Here is a 21369-nt window from a genome sequence, read left to right as displayed (position 1 = left end):
GATTAGTAGAAAGAAGAATAAGACGAAGAAGAAGAAAAGGAAACAAAAATAATAATGTGGAAGAATATAGGTATAACAAAATAGGAGAAGGTGGAAAGAACTAAAAAACGAGAAGACAAAGAAAAACATGTCACACTAAAAACATTTTAGTGATAGCATTCATTGTGCTTTGTTGATCTATCTCACTCTTCTCACCACTCATTATTTCATATCAAATCAACTAACAAAGTTACACACTGAGGCAAAATACAAAACAATATAATCATTACAATTTATTGAAAGATGTTAAAGCTTGAAATCAATATCAAAGTAGGAATGAGAGTTCTACGAGACCAATATTATTGAAATACCTACCCTCAGGCGTAACTTCATGGTTCGGTTCAATAAGCCGTGTGCTTGGAAGAAGTTCCATGAAAATATTCTCCAGACCAGATTCGGTCAGTGGCGAGTCGGGTTTTAAGTCAACCCGGAAGGAAATCTGAAGAGAACTTCCTGCCAAGCTGTAGTTTTGCACAGATACAGCCTGCAACTCATCTTCACTTAGTGCTGATGAGGTGTTGAGGTAACGCAGGACCTTAAAAGTAACAAATAGAGAATAATTTGATTTTAAAAATATGTATCATTCTGATCTTCGAGACTTGCAGAAAGCTTTGATTAATGTATTTCACACACCAGTAATGGCAAAAAGCAAATTGCCAACAATAACATTCTTCAAACTCTCACGTAAGCACAATTTTTGCAACATTTAAAGCTTTTGAAATGACGACTTTCCAAAAACTTACATCTTGTGCCAACTTCTGCTGATTTTCTTGGGAGTCAATTGTCTCTGGGTAGGTAACAACGCCAAGCCCGTTGATAAATGAAAAACGAGCGTTGAGCGACAATGTCAATGCACCTATTTCATACAATCAATAAAAATATTACATATTTAATTATTATTATTAACATTGTCATTATCATTACTATTGTTATTATCATTATTATTATAGTTTTATTTGGCATTTCAAATACGTAGAGAATACAAAATTACAAACAGGTCAGAAAGAAGAATGACAGTGTTACATGATAAAGAAAATATGACCTGAATGAGAGTTAAAGAGGCTGCCTGGGAATAGAAAAGATATAGAAAGTACTTATATCATGTTTTTTATACCTCGAAATGTTCATTGTCATTATTATTTTCATCATTTTTACTGTCATTATTGTTATTATTATTACTTTCATTTTTAAATTCATTACTTTTATTATTATTGCTATTATTAGGAACGCATTTTCTTACCTAGACAAACTCCATTGATTTCTGTTGTATCTTCCTTGCATACGCATGAAAAGTTACCCAGTGTGTTCACACAGTTGAATTCAGTCCTGTTGCAATTATCCAAGTCACGTTCACATTCGTCAATATCTATTTCAGTGTAAGAGAGTATTTCATAAACAGGTTTATAGAAAACTTACAAACATAAAATTGATTAAAATACAGTGAGTAAAACACAGTTTTAGAATGAATATGACATCAAGCGATTCCAAGGACAGTGCCTGATGGGACAGTCCAAAACCTACGTCAAATTAAACAATAAGTGGTGCTCACTCAAGCGGAAATGCTTTTTTGACAGTTATATCGTCATTTGTACCAATGTTAAAAGGTGGAAAAATCCTCAGGATATTACAAATGTATAATTTTACAGGATTTTATCTAAGAGTAAACTTCTTTATACCCACTGTATAAAAAATATTAATAAATAAACCCATAAATAAATAGGTAAATGAATAGATAATAAATACATAAATAGATACATAAATAATTAAAGAAATGAATGATAGACAAATAAATAAATAAAACAGATATCAGTACCTTGACACTCTTTTGGGGACATGTTTTCGTATCCTGAATGGCAAGTGCAATTATGATCTCCTGGTATGTTGTTGCAACTAGATATATCAGGCGGGCACTGGTCGACACCAGCTAGACATTCATCAAAATCTAAGAATGAAATGAAAGGATAAAATCTTTAGGGGAATTTTTGATTATTTAAAGATCTTTTTTCCGAGTTAGATTGTTCAATATAAGTATGATATTGCACAAGATGTACATGTAGGCTCAAAGTTCAAGTCAACCCCCAAAATATACTGATTTGAATTATTAAAGGAAAAAAAATCGCACAAGCATAACGCAGAAAATTTCATCAAAATCGAAATTAAAAAAAATATATTTTTCACAAAAGAGTTGTATGGATATGAAAGAATCGGTGATGTTTCTCACTGTAAAATGATGAAACCATTCTAGTTGCACATGTTCAGGGAGGAATGTATCTTTGTTTCACAAATCCATGAGGAGAAAATCAAATATTTCATAAAATGAAATACAAAAGAAATAGTAAGTGGATGATGTCATCAGTCTCTTCATTGCATACCGACCGGGATGTACATGTTTTGGGAAATTAAGCAAAACTTTGAAATGTCGTAACTTTATTATACATCCGATTTTAATGATTTTTTTTAGTGTTAGTCTTTGTTGGATTTTCTCTTTTCATTCAATTAACATTTTGGAGGGACTTGTCCTTTAATGCAGATCGTGGACTACTTTTGTTCCCATACTCCCTGCATCGTACTTAGCCCGTCAGCGTTATGAAGCTAGCAGAGGTGCCATTGCCGAGTGGTGTAAGGCGTCGATTAGATTTTTAAAAATCCCACGAACAAGGCATTTATTCGGCAGTGATCTTTTATTTAACATTTAAATAATGGATATGCTATTCTCTGCAACTAGGTACAGATATTTTAAAGATCACGATCTAATAATTATGTAGCCCGTTTACTATTATGTCGAGTTCCGATTTATCTTCCATTAATTTATAGTTAGATCAAATTATTGTTCTTCAAATTAGGAATAAGGATTATCAAATAATAAATCATTAAATTAAACTGGATTGCACTTTGATATCAAACATTTTGTCATTAATACAACTGTTAAAACTAACAACTATCTTTCCTCTAGAAGCCTTGTGAAATTTTGCCATTGTTACAAGCTAAAATCACCACCAATGATTTCAATGATTGTAAATAGACTGATGGTGTGCCATTAAAATAATGAAATAGCCATGATAGTTAGATCGGACTGGATTAGGTGTAGTTGCTGTAACTGCCACATGATCTAACGTTTTACCTATACAGGATCCATTTATGAGTTCAAAGCCTGGCTCGCAAGTACAGTTTTCAGATCCAGTGGAATTCATTAGTTCCTCAGTACAAAATATCTCTGAAAAAAAAAACGTAAAAGAAGGTACATTTAGGTAAAATAATATTGCGAAGATAATTGAACTGTCAAGTTGTGGATTTTATTGTCCACTAGTATCGTTATTGTAACCGTTATATCAATTAACATCATTAACGTTTTCTTGAGTTCTCATGATTAGTAATATTTAATATCATTATCATTAATATCACTATAGTAATTACCGTTAACATTATTATTAATATTATCATTATAATCATCCAATTTGCAACCATTTCAATTATAACGTATATTTTCGATCTTTAAGAAGTTTTACTTCTGCTGCTGCTATTATTAATACTACGACGACGACGGCAACTACGACTACTTATACTACGACCACACTGCTTCTACTACTACTACTACTACTACTACTACAACTACTACTACTACTACAACTACTACAACAACTACTACTACTACTACTACTGCTACTTCTACTACTACCACACTCTACTACTACTAATACTACTACTACTACTACAATTCTACTATCTTTTACAACGATGACGAAGACAATCTTTTTTTATTTTCATCTGCTTAAACTTTTTTTTGTGGCTTGTCATTCTATTCTTTGATCAGTCCGTATCTTTCACATTTTAAAAGCTTTGTTAATCAATTTTAATGGCATCTAGTTAAAAAAATCACAAAAACCACCCCAAAACCCGCAAATGGACATTTTATTTCCACACTGCCATACACTTTACTCACACTCGCAAATATGTGCCCACACACACACCCTCACCCACACACATCCACCCACCAGTCAATCAACTTACCCACACACACCCACAAAATTCCCCTCTTTGTCATACACACGTTCACACACACCCTCACACCAACACACCCTCTCCTACGTACCGAAACATACACCAACGCACCCATCACACACTTCCACACACTCATCATATCCTGCCCTATTCACACCACTGCAACGCTTACAAACTCATACATGAACTTACCAATACATGATCGTTGATCAAGGCCAAGCCTATAGCCTGTGTCACAAGAACATGTGTAGGATCCCAATGCATTTTCACAAACCTGATCACAGTTATTTGTGTCATTATCAGCACATTCATTGAAATCTAAACAAATCAAGGTAAAAAAAGGAATCACAATTATCAATGGATATAGTTTTAAATGAACTCTTGTAACAAAAAAAGAGAGAAAAGAACGCAGAATATATCAAGTTATAAGCATGATGATGGTTAGACCCAAAACTTCAGTCTCTGTAAACTGGTTGTTACGCCAAACTACGTTGGCTACGGATATAACACCGAATGATAGAACATTGTCAGAAATTGATAAATAAATTCACCCCATACACGATTATTCCTATTGCCTACTCCACTGTGCCATATCACAATCCCTCAGGCTCCGATGGCCCTAATGTAAAGAATAACCTGCAAGAATATCAAACGAAAATGTATTAAAATCATCTCTAAATTCCTTATCTGAAAAAAACCCAAGTATCCTGCAGTTGTGTATTTAAGAGGCTGGACAGGGGAATGTGCCCAGGACGCCCCCAAAAAAGGAAAATAGAAAGAGAAGGGGAGGAGAAGAGAAATGATTCAGTTCGAGGATTTCATCCCTTGTCCAATATGAAGATGAATTAATAAAAATAGTCCCTGGATTCCTTAACAGTTGCGGAAAACTCGGCCACTTCACTTCATCGCACGTTTTACATCGGAGCTGCATTTTAAAGGCTTTCGCTGCTGTAAACTCTAGGGTTTACAACATTTAACTCACCGTAGCAGTTACTTCCGTCGCCCGTCAGCAGGGGAGGGCATGGCCCACATCTGTATTCTTCATCCGAAGATGGAGGCTCATCGTAGCAGATAACCCCGTCATAGCAGGGCCCGCTGCCCTCACATGCATCGAAGTCTACGTCACAGTGGTCACCTGACCATCCATCAGTGCAGTTGCACGTGACCACCTGCAGTGGCATTACATTCGTGTAAAAAAAATGGCTTCTATACCGGGGGGGGGGGCACTTACATTGACGAGTGGTCGGAATGGATAACATGCGCGATCCCCAAAACACGTAAAAAGGATGTCTTTTTCAAGATAGGGCATGTTACGTACGTAACGTGATAAGGGTATCCATAACACAAAAAGTAATGAAAAAGGGTATCCATTTTGCTAGGAAAGCTACGTGTTTAGGGTCTAATTTGCGGGGATGATAAATAAAACGTTTTATAAAGGATGTTCTTTTCGCCCCTACTACGGTACGTGTTTAGAGTGGGATTTGCGTGAGGTGTGGAAGGTGGGGCGGTACTAAACCAATAGTCTAGATGATCGGTGCAAAAAATAGCAAGAATTGTTCAGATTATGGTAAAAGCATGAAATTTGGCTGACAGGTAGAGAAAATAGTGCCGAAAATTTTTAGTAGGGGGTGCCAACCTGACCTCTTCTCGTATAGCAACAGTTGCTAGGTAACTTATTTACCTTGGCAACCACCATTTCTGGGATGTTATCTAAAATTAAAAAACTATATTTTGACTTCTAAGCTCCCATTTTACAATCATATATCAAGAAAAATTCCGACCAAGTATAGCAACAGTTGCTAAGCAACATATTTCCATAGCAACCATAGATCATATTACTTAATACAACATCTGGACATAATGTTTGGATGAAAGTGATTAAAAATTGGTCAAAGTGTGAATCTGGAGTGAAAAAATATAATACCAGATCCCTAAAAAGTTCAGAGACAGTCCAAATAATAATGTGTGCATAGTAGGCCTAATCTTATCTAGGTAACAAGCCTAATTTCGATATACATAATTTTTTTTCATACTTTTTACTCACACATGACAAAGCTAACACACAGATAGGAATCATCATTGGGTCATTAAATGTGCAGATAGGATCTCTCTTGCTATGAAACCGAAACAGGGTATTGTAGTAGATGTAGCATGGAACACTCGGAAAGACACCGAACCTTGAGGGAAAAGGGAAGCTGAAACTTTATTGATACTAACTAATCGCTCCAATTAAATGACAAGCCTTCTTGGGAAGTAATGGCGAGTTATGCAAATGCACTTGTCAGTAAAATTGTTATATCATATTGACTGACTTGAATATATATATATAGACAGTAGACATGAAACAGCCTCAAGAATCACTTCCTGTATATGCACTATGTAGCATATGCGGCAGACCTGAAATAGTTCGAGCTACATCTTCTGTATGTATGTTGCTCCTTTTTTTAATTGATTATAATGTTGGACAGTTTAGTCATTTATTTTATAATATTTTCTATCTAGATAATGAAGAAAAAATATTTACATAATGTACAGCTGTGCAGTTTCCAGTAGTTTGGGACTTTGGGTACAATTCTAGTGAATGAATAGAACGTACATGTGTCGCAGATGCCCTCAGAGTTGGGCATGTATATCTAGTCCAAAATTTAGGTTAAGACTGCCCAGATTGATTATAAGTAGGGAAAAGTAAAACCACTGTGAAGCATGCATTATGCTCGACAAAGAATAATAGAGGCAATAGGGGAATACATCAAGTAAGTTACAGTCATCACCATCAACAATGAATTGTTCATCAATCAGAGTGTAAGAGACATTTCTCCTCATAAGGACATTATATTAGGTGATAGTGCAATCAGCAAATTAATTTCTGAGTTGGGCATGCAAAGATGTATTGGATGTATATGGAAGGAAGAAGTATATCAGAACTTCATGCCACTGTTCTGTGCCGGGTTTTTGTGGCAGAGTATTGATCACGTCCAGCCAACCTTGGCCTTGTTGCAGAAAGAGTTGCGTTTAAATGCAAGTCCCGAACACGGGTGCTTTATTGGCTGAAAATCAAGTTGCACAAGATTTTTTGAGTTGCGTTTGATCGCAACTCTTTCTGCAACGGGCCCCAACTATCACAAGTGCGTCACATACGTAGGTGAAAGAGTCAGCTGCGCATATACTGCATCCTGCAAGATCTTTCAAGTAATGATCCATGAAGCTGCAGGATCCCAGCCAAACATCTGCAATCGGAACTGACTGGTCAAATCAACTTCTGCGGGAGCTTTCAAGTCATGATAGATCCCGGAGGAGCAGGATCCAGGCCAACAAGCCTGGAAACAGAACTGATGGTCGCTCCAAATAAACTCTAACGAGATCTTTCACGTGATGATAAATCCTAGAGCTGAAGGATTGATCCAGGTCAAAACACCTAGAAACAAAACGGACAGGTCCAAATCAACTTCTGCAGGATCGAGTCATGATAGATCAATCATATAGCTACAGGATCCTGCCAACATGCCTAGAAACCGAACGGAACTGATCGGTCAAAATCAACTCTAGCAGGATCTTTCACGTCATGACAGATCACAGAGCTGCAGGATTAACCAAGTCAAAACCATGGGAGAAGGAACTGACAAGTCAAATTCAGCTCCTGCACATGGCATTAAGTCCGGAAACGGTATGGAAAGCTAATATGATCTTCATTGCAGGCTTCGAAAGGGAGGGGATAAACCAAGGCAGAGTGTGTTGGCTTTCAAGAGAACCACTATTGTTACCTGGAGATAGAGTGGTATCCAAGCACTTATTTGAAAATTACTTTCCGGCGGGATTTTGGTGTTCGAAAATAATTTCTAACTCAGTTGACTCAATCAATTCTTGGCAGTCATTTTTTCATCTCTCCAAGATCAGAGATATTTAATATGTAAGCACCCATGACCTCCTGGTGAGCTCTTGTAGCTGTTGTTCTAATTGTTCTTCTCTTGTTAAATATCGGTTTTGTGGAATTCTTTCCAATGCATTTTTACGTGTTATACAGGGTCTTAAAGGAGATTCATAGGGTAAATACATAGCTACAAATACAGAATGTCAATGGTTTCAAGACATTTATTTCTTGATGATACAAATTCCATCAATTATACCTCCATTGTAAATCACTCAGATAAGTAAACATAAGGTCTATTATCATTCAATGATAAATATGTAACTAAATTATATAGAAATAACATACATTAAAGTACCCTTTGCTATGAAAGACACCAAATAATTTAAATCGATGGCCGATCTTTACATGTGTTTTTTTTTTATCTTAATCCATAATGATTATGGTTTCCAAGGGAGCAAAAATGGTGTTAAGGTGATTTTTTTAACATGCAGCAAGCATTACCATACAAATAATATGCAACCCCAAAACATCGTCTTTGGAAACATGAGCCATATCATGAAGTAGTTTAATTTGTGCAATATCTTACATTTTTAAGCATCTATTAGTACCTCTATCAAAAGTCTTACCATAAGACCTTTGAGCATTGGTTGCTACAGAAAACTTGTTACTTATCATCTAGTACTTTGCATGGGTGTGTATACATGGTATAATTATTCCTGGGTTGTTGTGATTAATGTATTAATGCTTTAAAAGAAAAAATATGGTTCATATGAATTATGATCAAGAAAAAAAATACCTTACAAGAATGGGTTACCATGGAAAAATGTTACCTAGCAACCGTTGCTATGGTGCTTATTAGGCCTACCTAAGGAAAAAATCATCACATGAGGAATCTATGGGCCAAATTTAATTTCTGAGCTATTCTGAGTAGATCATATTGATCATATTCATCTGAACAATGATAAACAATTTGTTGCTATGGAAAATGGTCCCTTGGCAGCCATTGCTATGAATAAACGGATTAAAGCTGTTTTGATACAAAATACAAAGGAACATGCTTTAGATTAAAGTTCATGCAACATATCGCTCATTAAATGCTACTTAATCCCAATAAAGCTCAGTTACTAAGGTAAATATGTTGCCTAGCAACCGTTGCTTTATAAGGCAAATTCACGTTGGCACCCCCTGCTAAAAGTGTTTAGAATAACTTACTCTACCTTTGTGCCAATTTTCATGCTTTTACCATTTTCTGAACATTTTTTTCACCAGTCACCTAGACTACAATGATATGTAAAGGTAAGACCGACGGCCCGTGACATAACAATAAAATGTCGCTGCATACTTGTTTAGGGGTTCATTTCAGGGAATACGTGCCAAAAGTATCGTTTTGTCTCCAATGCTTGTTAAGGGGAGGGTTTCACACCAATACTTGTTAAGGGGTGCATTTTCAGAATATGGAATATACGTGTTTAGGGTGCTTTTGGAGACCTTATGGTCGCGCATGGTATCCACTCGTCAATGGGAGTGCCTCCCCCGGCTTCTTTGTAAATGTGAATGCTTCGAGCGAACTTAGTTAATGATAAAGTACCGAAAATCCAACTCAGTATGTTTTAGGTATGGTTAATGATTGTTCAAGAACAGTGTACCTGCAGGGAAAATTACAAATTTGATTGTGGGTGGTAACATGGCGATAGGGTAAACTTGTTTGGGACAAAAATACAGGTTGTTGAAACTTTGGATAAAAAGACAAGCCAGTTGAAACATGACAACTCGGCTTATTTTAGATTAGAAGACAAGATTATGGGTTTTGGTTGCTTGTTGACTTGTTTAAGACAGGAGCAGAGGAGCTGAAACTTAGAAAGACAATTTGTTTGGGAAAAGACAGGTAGACAAGTCGAAACTTGGAAAAGCAATTTTGTTGAGACAAGAAGAATAGAAAAGTCGAGTTTTCGTTTTCCTCTAGAATCGGCTAAGTCTTGTCTTCTTTTCCCAATTGACTTGCCCAGTTCTTATAGCTCGTAATCCTATCTGCTTGTTATACATATTTCTGCATTCTGAGTTTCAAGAACTCGCCTTCTTGTCCCCTATCTCAACGTCTGGATGACACAGCCTTCCGGTCGAATTTATCCAACAATATTAGTTCCTTCTCACATGTTGGTTATACTTACAGCAAAGCCATTAGCACTGAGGTCCTGTCCCTCGGCCTGGCTCTCAAAGTCACACACGCCATTGTTCTCGCATTGACAGATGAGGACATTGTACGACAAAGAGGTCTCCGCGCCTCGGTTGTCCATGGCGATGATCTCAATGGAGGAGACGTTCAGGTCAGTAGGTATCCAGGTGAATATGCCATCTATGAAAGTAGTAGATAGAAGGGAAGGGAAGAAAGTGAGAGATGCGGGGAGATATGGGATGAGAACAAGTGTTTAGAAAAGAGGAAACGGCAGAAAGACGGGCAAAGTCAGAAAGGGACGAACATACATAGAATATACAGAGAATAGTGAGAAACAACGACAAGAGGTAGATAACAGATACAAAACGAGAATACAAAGAAGGGATGGGAGAGAGAAGGTTAAAAGATAACGATAAGCATAAAGAAGGGGATGGAATATAAAGAGAAAAAGACCAAAAAGAAAGCATGCGTAATCATTCAAACTTCGCTTCACTTATGTAACTATATATATTATGACCTGTCATTAAAACTCTAAACCATTATTTAGGCGATTGAAGGAGAGTAAGTAACAATAAAACATCAACTCACACCCTTGAAAATCTCACCTGAGCTGATATTTGTACCATCCGGAGTTGTATCGTTGAAAGTGAAATATACGTCTTCATCATTAGGGTCCTGTGCAGTAATCTCTAAGGTAATGTTCACGCCCACTTGCACAAAGAGAACATCATCCTCTTGAAGTCCATCTGTTTCTGTCAGCTCTGTCACGCTTGTTATGTTTGGAGGGAAATTTTCTATAAAGTTATAAAACAGAAGAAAATTTATTTTTCAATACATGCGTGTATTTTAAAATCAGAAATGTTACTCAAATTTGTTTCAACATTAGGGAGATCTCCTATCGCTCCTGTGATTATCAGGGCTTGAGATATCAATGTTGTCATTGTTAATTGCTAAAAACTGATATAAACTTACAAAGTGGATCTATGAATGCAAAGAAAAAAATACAACTGGTAGCCCATATTTTCAGCTCCCACACCAATGCTGCTGCTGGTCTGCCATAGTGTCAGTTGAAATGCAATACAATTCTGTAATTCTAATAGGCTTTGTACAGGTATAATCTGGTCCCAGTTGGCCATGGGTTAATAAACATAATACAAACAAATTACAAAACAATGTAAGAGGAAAACCAGAACATATGATAATATTCATAATTTGGGGTTAGTGATAGAGATGCCAAATCTCACCAAGGTTTTGAAGATCGTTGTCAAGTTGGTTCCCGGTGTCCATCGTCTGCATTCCCAATTCGGGGTTGACAGCGAGGAAGTCGAATAGGCACGCTTCGTTATCCCCGCAAGTCTCCCGGGCGTCTCTGGTCCTGTCTGGGTCAAGGGCGAGTAGGGCGTCTAAGAACATTGGTGTGTAGTTACTCGGATTGTAGTAACTCCAGTCCCTATCACCGTATTCAAACAGCGACTCGTTCTCCGTAATCATCCCTTCAGGAGTAAAGAAATAACTCTGTTAAGTTAGGTAAGAAGGTTTAATGGTTGTTTTGATTTGCGAAAGGTGATGATTGTCATCATCATCATAATCGTCGTCTTCGTCAAAATCATCGTCATCGCTAATACCATTATCATGATCATTACTCTCATAATAATCATTATCAACGTGGTTGCCGTCATCGTCAGGGCATTGTCATCACTTATACCTTTATCATAATCATCATCGTCATTACCATTATTATCATCGTCATGCCATTACCATCATGAGCATCCTAATCGTCTTCGTTGTTATATTATCGTCGTCATCATCATTATTAACAAAAACAATATCATTGTTTATCATCGCCGTCATCATTATTATCCCTATTACCACAACCACCACCATTTTTTTTATCATCTTCATCATCATCATCATTATAGAACAATAATAATACACTTAGTATAGGATTTGTATAGCGCACGTATCCACCTTGTTAGGTGCCCAACGCGCTTCTACATTATTCCGGGTAAGTTAATCTATCAATTCCGGTGCTCACATTATTTTAGGGATTACTTCTTGCCTGAAGCCATTAACCTCACCTGGGTTGAGTGCAGCACTATGTGGGTAAATTTCTTGCAGAAGAAAAACACGCCATGCTTTGGCATTGAACCCACGTCTTTCAGATTGAATGACGAGAGTATTAACCACTAGACCAAGATGCTCCCTTGTGATCATCGTCATCATCATCAGCGTGATCGTTATCATCACCACCATCAACATCATCAACTGCTTGATAATAAAATGTACGTGTGCCAATAAAAGCTAAGAACTTACATGATTGTCCAAATTGGAATATTTCTTCTTCTGTTAAATTTCTCCCGGGTTGATCGGTCAGCAACGTTCCATTTCGTAAAAGAAAATCATCCGATGTATTTCCATTGACATTACCTGATAAAGATGTCAAAAAAGAAGGGTATGATGCGAAAATATTAGCTCAATATGCTTGATAAAACTTTTAGAAAAAAAAAATGTTGTATATGTTGTATACATGTACATGTAGTACTCTCATTAAATATATATGCTTCCCATGTATACGGGTACAGGATATGCACTGTACATCATTTGCAAACGACCGAAGCCGAGTCGATGTTGGCCATGGCGGTCCGACGACTCATCTAATGCAACGGTCGATCTTTTTTATGCTAATGATTTCGTCCTCCTATTCGCACTGATTAACACCCTTCCCTGATTCAACATTCATTTTTGGAAACCTACGGATGGAGAGATTATATGGCAGAGACTTAGGAAACTATAGTGCCCGTTTAGAGCTCGGCTCCGAACGAGAATCGCCCGCCAGAGCCTGCGATCAAGTGACGAGCATCATTCATGAATCGCATGAAGAGTTCGTTAAAAAAAGAGAGACGAACAAGTCCACCCCAACAAAAAGTTGATTTGAACAAAGAGGCAAATCCAACAAGCATAACACTGAAAAATTCATCAAAATCGGATGTAAAATTAGAAAGTAATGACATTCTAAACGTTCGCTTAATTTCACAAAACAGTTATATGCACATCCTAGTCGGTTGGCACATGAGGAGACTGATGACGTCATCTACTCGCTATTTCTTATGTATTTTATTATATGAAATATTCTAATTTTCTCCTCAAAATCGAGTGAAACGATGACTAATTCCTCCCTGAATATGTGAAACTAGCACTGTTTCATATAAGTTTTAGTCAAGTTGATCCTTATTGTCAAATCTGTAAAAAATTGTAACCAGAAAAAAAGCTGTATCAGCAACACTATCATGACTATTGGGGATTTTCACGAACAATGTTGCTACCTTTGACGGATAAATCGTCATTACCGCGCTCTTTTGTTTTGGAAACGTACTTCAAAGCCATTCGATCGCATCCCCGAGACAAATCTTTTGACCTCCCATCTATCAAATTAAAAATGTGAAGGGTATATCATTCCGGATATCATCCCATGTATCCAACAAGATGCCTTACCAAGCAGACCCCTCCCTGTTGCGTTCTCAGAATACTCAGGCGGGACCATGACGGTTATATCCAAGATTCCATTCGTAAAGGTCACTGTAAAGGACGTACTCGAATAGCCTTCTGGTTGAAAGAGAGCTGTGACCTTGATCTCACCCTCGGATTCGGTCTCATTATCCGAGGATAAGATGAAAGTCGGATCCTGCGAGTCATATCCATCTAGGTATGAACATAGAAAGATTAAGGGAGTATAATTTGTTGTAGGGTACATATAACCGAGCTTTTAATTTTTGTTTTCATTTTGATTTGTTGGCATAGTCTCAAAGTTATATTCATTATGTTATTGCTTTGATCAACTGTTGTACTGTCTACAATTATTTACACCAGCCAACACGACCATCTCAGCAGTTTAAAATACCGCTACCAGTACCAAGGTCATCATAATCATCATCGTCGTCATCACCAACCACATCAAAAAATTATCGCCATCATCATTATCATCCCCACCACCACCAACATCATCATGATTATCCTCACCATCATTGTCATTATCCTCATCACCCATCTTATCATCACCGTAATATCATTAATGTTATTTCAGTCCATCAATCAGATATTTGCAAAGCTTCTATCAAAATAATAACAGTTATTGTTATGATGTACAATATTAATTCATGTTTGATTTGTTTACGTTTAGGAAATCTTACATATTAATGGAGAAACCATTAAATGCGTGCTTAGACATCATCCTCACTTTCTCGATCCTAATTATCATTCACCAGCATCATTACCACTACCACCACCACCAACAGCAACATTATGATTATCATCACATTAATCAAACTACAAGAAATACTTTATATAGTTTGCCATATTAATAGAGAAACCATTAACTAGATCGTGAGATGTCATAATCGTCGCGGCAACGATCATCGGTTTTATCATCATCATCATCATCACCATCATCACCATCGTCGTCGTCATCATCATCATCATCAATCTTAAATATTCTATGCTTACCGTCTAGCAAATCTGTCATATTAATCGAGGAACCATTAACAAGAATACTCATTTCTGTCCTGTTGTCGTTCAGCTGGAATTCAACCTGATCAATATTAAGGATAATAGTGCGATTAATTATCCACGTTGTACAGTTCTCAAGACGCAAGGAAATACAAAAAAATGCAAAGTTACATTCATCAATCAACTGTACGATATATCGGTAAGCTTTGTGGAGCATGAAATTGGGACTTTTTGCATGCTTTAAACCTTAATAAAAACAATCGGTTTTGGATAACCATAAACCAATGAAAATTCCTTTTGAAAATTCATACTATCATTAACAATTCTCACATTTGTTTTATGCGCCACTGAATAGGTCATATCAAATTTGGCTACACCAAATTCATCCTTGACCTCTCACATTAGTTCTTGTATTGAATAATCTGTATGAAATGAATTCCGCACTCCACCTACCCTTGTGATATCTTGTGTAGCAGCGAACCCTATGAAGACCGTTCCGTGTTCAACGGGTTCACTGTTGTTAAAAGCCTTGCCAGTTCTTGATTGTAAAACGAATGGATCACCGTGACTGTAAGACATCGTAATGTATTCACCAAGGCCGTTGAAGGTGTATTTCCTCCCATCCAGAGTATTGATATGCGGATCTCCCCAAAACCATCCTGAAATTTTGATAAAAATTTAGAGAGAAATGTACCAAAATACTCTTTTCAAGAATTACCTTCATTAACAAAGCTACCAGTCGACAAACGTACCCAATCCCATCAAGGCTTGAGGGCACTTGGATGTCTGTAACTTGGGTTCATCATTCTTGATCAACTTTATCCAATCAACGTCACCACATTAACGCTGTCTGCTTCTATATGAGGGTCTGGAACCTTCGCTAGGCGATGCACTTTGGATTCAAGAACAGGGTGTATGTATTGAAATGCTGGTCAAATGACAAAGCTTCGATGGGAGGTATTTGTCGATAAATGGTGCAGCATTTTCGTCACAAAATTCGGAGCTGATTAAAATTCTTGTTATGCAGTTTGTCCAGAGTTCAGGACGTAACTGCTGGATTCATTCCCCGCTGTTTAATAATAACAACACAATAAAGATAAAGAAGTCAATCACGTATACTGTGGTGAAATATAAATGTCCCGTTTGTATAAACCTAACACTTAATACATCTGAACGACATCTCTAAGCGCTTTACAAATTATTCTTCCAGTCATCTGACCCAGGCATGTCCAAACACAAAGTATGCACTTTCTTCACTCCCCGGGGAGCATTCCAACAAAAATTTAAAAGACTTACTTACTCGGCGTACTACATCTACTACTATAAGCTGTCGCATCTGATAATATAATAATTTAGTATCACTGTTAATCATGATTTAAGTTCGGTGATATTTCTTACCCATCCATGGTCGTCTGTAACCGAAGCAGTGAGCCCGTGGACGACGTCGCTCGTAAAGTCTACAGAAATCTCCACCAGCAAGTCCACAGCAGTAGAACCGTGGTAAGACATCTCTCTCTCTATGTAATTTAAGATAAATACTGATTAACTAATACAATATGAATATATAAAAAAGAAATTAAAGTTTGGAATTCAAGGACAATGTTGAATTAGTTTTATCTATACATAAACAAAAAAATATTTTTAAAATCCATTAAAGGAATTGTGCGGGATGAAAATATTTACATCTAAATAAATAGAGTAAAAGTCACAAAGCAAAATGCTGAAAATTTCATCAAAAGCGAATAATGAATAAAGAAGTCATTGAATTTCTAAGTTTATCAATATTTTGTGAAAATAGATATATGCATATCGTAATGACTATTCATTAGGTTGGCTGATGATGTCACATACCCACTTTCCCTTGTCTTATGTTATTACATGAAATCATATTTTTTTCATATTTTTTGAAATGTATAAATGCCATTATGATGAAATAAGTTGCGACAATAATTAACTAAGGAATTTCATCAGTTGTCAATTCAATTGTTTTTCGTTCCTGGTAGAAAAATACTTCGAATAAACCTAATTTCATAAATGAAATAAAAAAGAACAAATGGGGATACGATATCATCAGCCCTTCAAATGAATATTCATGAAGACATGCCTAGAACTATTTCACCGGAATAATGCAAATCTTTGAAATGCAATAAATTAGTTATTTGTTTTCCGATTTTGATTATATTTCTCAGCATTATGCTCTGTGATTTTTTTAATACAAATATCTCCAGCCTGGACCATCCGTTTAACATCGAGCTCCCTTTTAGCATGTTTAGATTTGATTGTTATTCGATGCGCATAAATGACCCAACTTTCATATTGCTGGCCGTCTACATTCTAAATATTATTGAAACCAGTTACATGTAGATGGACCTAGGTATTGATAACATGGGAGCATCATGGTGTAGTGGCTTTGACTTAGTATCTCTTAATGAGAGTGTCGTGGGTTCAAATCCTACCGAAGGTTCCCGGAAACGACCTGCTAAGCCAAGGGTAATTATGCTACATTTACTGTACAGCGCTTAGAGACTTCTGAAAAAGAGGTACTAAACTAAAGGAATAAAGTTACGATTGAAAAGTTTCTTTAAGAATAATGGTAGCGCACACATAGTATGTTTCCGCTCCGTGACTTATAGACTGTGGGATGGACAAGGAAAATGTCTCTAGTTTTTCATTTCCGTGGGGCGGCAAATACAACCACGGTTCTTGGACATGAAAATATGTAAAATATTATGAGTGAATACATGCACAATGTTGCCATCGGTAAATTCTGCTCCTGACCTCAAAATTAAAATAATAATATGCAAAATCGTACCATTGATTCGACTGGAAACTCCGCCATTCACCCCGTGTGTTAAGGACTTCCGTGAACGCGCGCAAGCGTGCACAATGCATGTAACCTCGTTCGCGTTTTATTTTTTTTTATTCGCTGTACATGATACGTTATATACAGAATATACGATGGTGGATAAGATGTCGTCGCCTTCGTCGTGTTTTGACAGCGAAAATGACGATTTATCACTAGCAAATATATGCTACATGCACGTCTTACCCAAGGAAAGAGGGCCAGTAAATTCCTTTCAAGTAAAGAGCTAGAACAAATTTAAGCCTTTGCTGCATTCGTTGATGTAGACTACCTGGGACTTCAGAATAAAAATAGCTATTCGTGCAGCAGAGAAGTTTGCGATTGACTTGCATGCAACCCGGTCCATCCCAGGGAGCAGTGGCTTAACAGTGCAGGGGGGGGCAAGCTATCCCCCCTGGCGGAGTTCACCGGGAACTTAAAGGGGAAAAAAAGAAAAGGGGGAGAATGAAAGGGGAAAAAAGAAAAGGGGGAGAATGAAAGGGAAAGGGGAAAAAGAGGAACTGAAAAAGGAAAGAAAGAAGAACAGATAGATTGTCATGAAAAGGTGATTTTATTTTTTTTTAAATAAGCATGCAAAATCATAAACAAAATCTTGTTTACCGTGGCGTACAGACCAAGAAAAAAAAGGAAAAGGAAAGAGAGAAGGGTGAAAAATATGTTATCTTCTTTTACATTATGTCAAAATCTGAAATTGGATTTTTGTAATAAAAATTTAAAATTTTTTGCTCACTTGCATTGTTTTTTTTTACCCGATACACCATATCGCCCCTCAAAATGTTGCCTCATGACACCATTGCCTGCCCCCCCCCCCTTTGAGAAACAAAATACTAAAATTTGTAATGTAAATATGCCATTAAAACAAAGGTGTGCCCCCTCTTTTGAAATTGAAGACCCTTTTTTCGTGTACGAAATATACTTCATTTGTGGGTGAAAACCTTTATTAAAATTTTTTTTTGCTTGTCAATTGGTTGAAAAAACTTTTTTTTTTTTGGGGGGGGGGCTGGTCGAAACTTTCCTCTGAAAAATTAGCCCCCTTTTGGAAAATCATGGATCTGCCACTGATAAGACCGGAGATTTTGTTGCTCTCCCCTCCTGCATGGCCACCGACCCGTAACGCTCCTGCCCATCCCGACCAGCATTGCAGCAAGAACCGAATGGATCAAACTAACGTTATATATGTAACGCGTTACATCTTGCTCAGAGCCAGGTCAAACATCGTTCGTATCACCAGCATTCCAGCAATCAAGCTATCGAAGGTGTAAAAGATACAGAGGATGATTTTGAGATGGTGATCCTTGTTATAGCGATCTTTGTCCATGCCAAAATTGTTTCACTTTGTGCTTTTGCATTTCATTCTCTGCAAAAGTGAAGCAGTACAAGCTTTGATGATTTTTGTATAGGTCTAGATTTCTTAATTAAATCGATACATAATGTGACTCATGTCATGACTTACTTCACCGCCACATTTACAAGCCTATGAATAGAAGACGAAGTAAGTCATGAGTCACATTATTCATCGACTCAATCAAGAAATCTAGATGTAGACCTATTCAAAAATCAAAGTTTGCACCGCTTCACTTTTGCAGAGAGTGAAATGCAAGAGCACAAAGTGAAAACAAATTACCTTCGATCGCTTGATTGCTCAATACTGGTGATATACGAACGATGTTTGACCTGGCTCTGGGCAAGATGTAAACGCAGTAGGCCTACATCAAACATCTATATTTATTTTGATCCATTCGGATCTTGCTGAAATGCTAGTCGGACGTCGGGCTGGTCTGCTGGGGCTGGGCTGCATGCAAGTCAATCGCAAACTTCTCTGCTGCACGAATAGCTATTTTTATTCTGAAGTCCCAGGTAGTCTACATCAACGAATGCAGCAAAGGCTTAAATTTGTTCTAGCTCTTTACTTGAAAGGAATTTACTGGCCCTCTTTCCTTGGGTAAGATGTGCATGTAGCATATATTTGCTAGTGATAAATCGTCATTTTCGCTGTCAAAACACGACGAAGACGACGACATCTTATCCGCCATCGTACATTCTGTATTATAACGTATATCATGTACAGCGAATAAAAAATATAAAACGCGAACGAGGTTACATGCATTGTGCACGCTTGTGTGCGTTCACGGAAGTCCTTAACACACGGGGTGAATGGCGGAATTTCCAGTCGAATCAATGGTACGATTTTGCATATTATTATTTTAATTTTGAGGTCAGGAGCAGAATTTACCGATGGCAACATTGTGCATGTATTCACTCATAATATTTTACATATTTTCATGTCCAAGAACCGTGGTTGTATTTGCCGCCCCACGGAAAGTCACAATTTTAGCGACCATCCCACAGTCTATTACGGAGTATTTAAAAACAAAGTACATGCACTGAAAATACCCACCAAATGACAAAGAATCAGCTATAAGGTCATCGTCGAAAAATTCGCTTCATGATTTTTCTGTAAATTGAATTGCTTTCGTGTTTGATTTTAAATGAAATCTTTCTATGAAAGAAAACAAAAATTGTGAAGCTGAACAGCATTTTTGTCTTAACCCTAAATCTCCCGGGGTATTTTGATTCTTGTCATTCCCGGGGGGGGGGGCATTATGCCCCCCCCCCTTAAGATCTCGGCCGCCGATCGCGCGAGCGACGCAAAAATTTGCACACTGGTAGTGTGCGATGTAATCTACAAGGCTGTACGGTAAAATTTTCCAAAATAATGAGATTTTTTTTTTATATGAATTAATTTTGCTAATTTATGCATAAATCATACTTTTTGCTCTTATTCACTAAATAAAGCTTCTAGAATGCTAATTTTTGGTAAAAATTTTCTTTGTAGCATTCTTAACAATCGTAATTCAAAAAAACTTTGGTTGGGAAATAAATTTCTTATGTATTTTATTGTTTTATGAATTTCTTAAGTATTTCCATGTTTTTTACTTTTTGTTTTTTATTGTTTTTTCAATGGAAATTGTTCCAGACATAATTCTGATCATAAACAAGGCAAAATTAATTAAGTTTAATCAGTAAAAGTAGAAATAATGATACATTTATGAATTTTGGCTAAATACGCAATTTACATTGGATTTGTACATGAAACCACGTTTATGAGCAATTTTGGGTCTGACATGCACTTGCATAATGTTGCTTGATGTCTTAACCGCGTACCCGGGCTTCACAACTTTGGTCTCAAAATTTGCGCGAGACTTGAATGTAAAAAGTCAGTGAGCTGCGAGGTGAAAAAATTTCGCGCAGCAGATATATCGCGAAAATTGTTGAGGGGGGGGGCATTATGGCCCCCCCCCCCCCCGGGAGAATTAGGGTTAAGCTTTGGAGCTGATGAAAAATTACAAATATATCGCCTGTCCAGAGTCAAGGACTAAACTGCTGTTTTTATTCACCAAATTTCGACAAAGCCTTCTTGAATGTTCTTTATCGCCAAAAGCATTTCATAGTACATCTTCTCTGTTCTTAAATCTTCGGAGGTCGCAGAGCCAAAACTCCTTGTTCAACGGCGCACATTTATGATGTGGCTTCGCCCAAGCTGTACATGCAAACTCACCTATCCATGCATAATAGTAACTAAGGGAGAAATAGAAGAATGAGAAGAATCTAGCGTTCGGTGGCATGACTGCTTGGTAGTGGCTGGACCGCCAAAGGCCTCTATAGCCCCTGATCAAAGCAGAAAATTCATAGGTACATCTGTATCCACCTCCAATAAAAAATCTGGGCCTTCGAGGCTGGTAACAGGTAGTCCCTATACTGTCTGTTAATAGGACATAATTATGACAAAATAGAAATGATCGACTCATAACGTTATTAGTATCTCATTAAAACTGTGGTATTGCACTTTGTCATCCAGGCTAACACATTTAGTTATATATTTTGAGGAAAAGCTGATTTTTCTATATAGGACAACACCTGGGA

General features: G+C 37.1%; 1 protein-coding gene across 1 annotated transcript in view; it reads right to left on the bottom strand.

The window, feature by feature from the left end:
* Positions 1–21369, bottom strand: part of LOC121421764 (mucin-like protein) — a 50369-nt gene that overhangs the window by 12053 nt on the left and 16947 nt on the right. The window contains exons 10-25 of the mRNA XM_041616564.1: positions 21005–21208; positions 15981–16097; positions 15036–15241; positions 14580–14664; positions 13572–13778; positions 12393–12506; positions 11324–11572; positions 10685–10873; positions 10075–10259; positions 5021–5207; positions 4231–4356; positions 3161–3253; positions 1853–1981; positions 1280–1405; positions 783–895; positions 355–574 (exon numbers count right to left, since the gene is read on the bottom strand). Of these exons, the coding sequence (XP_041472498.1) occupies positions 355–574; positions 783–895; positions 1280–1405; positions 1853–1981; positions 3161–3253; positions 4231–4356; positions 5021–5207; positions 10075–10259; positions 10685–10873; positions 11324–11572; positions 12393–12506; positions 13572–13778; positions 14580–14664; positions 15036–15241; positions 15981–16097; positions 21005–21208 (2550 nt within the window). The remainder of the gene's footprint in view (positions 1–354; positions 575–782; positions 896–1279; positions 1406–1852; positions 1982–3160; positions 3254–4230; positions 4357–5020; positions 5208–10074; positions 10260–10684; positions 10874–11323; positions 11573–12392; positions 12507–13571; positions 13779–14579; positions 14665–15035; positions 15242–15980; positions 16098–21004; positions 21209–21369) is intronic.

Source organism: Lytechinus variegatus, chromosome 9 (genome assembly GCF_018143015.1).
Source record: "Lytechinus variegatus isolate NC3 chromosome 9, Lvar_3.0, whole genome shotgun sequence".
Lineage (NCBI taxonomy): Eukaryota > Metazoa > Echinodermata > Echinoidea > Temnopleuroida > Toxopneustidae > Lytechinus > Lytechinus variegatus.
This window is presented reverse-complemented; position numbering and strand designations above follow the sequence as displayed.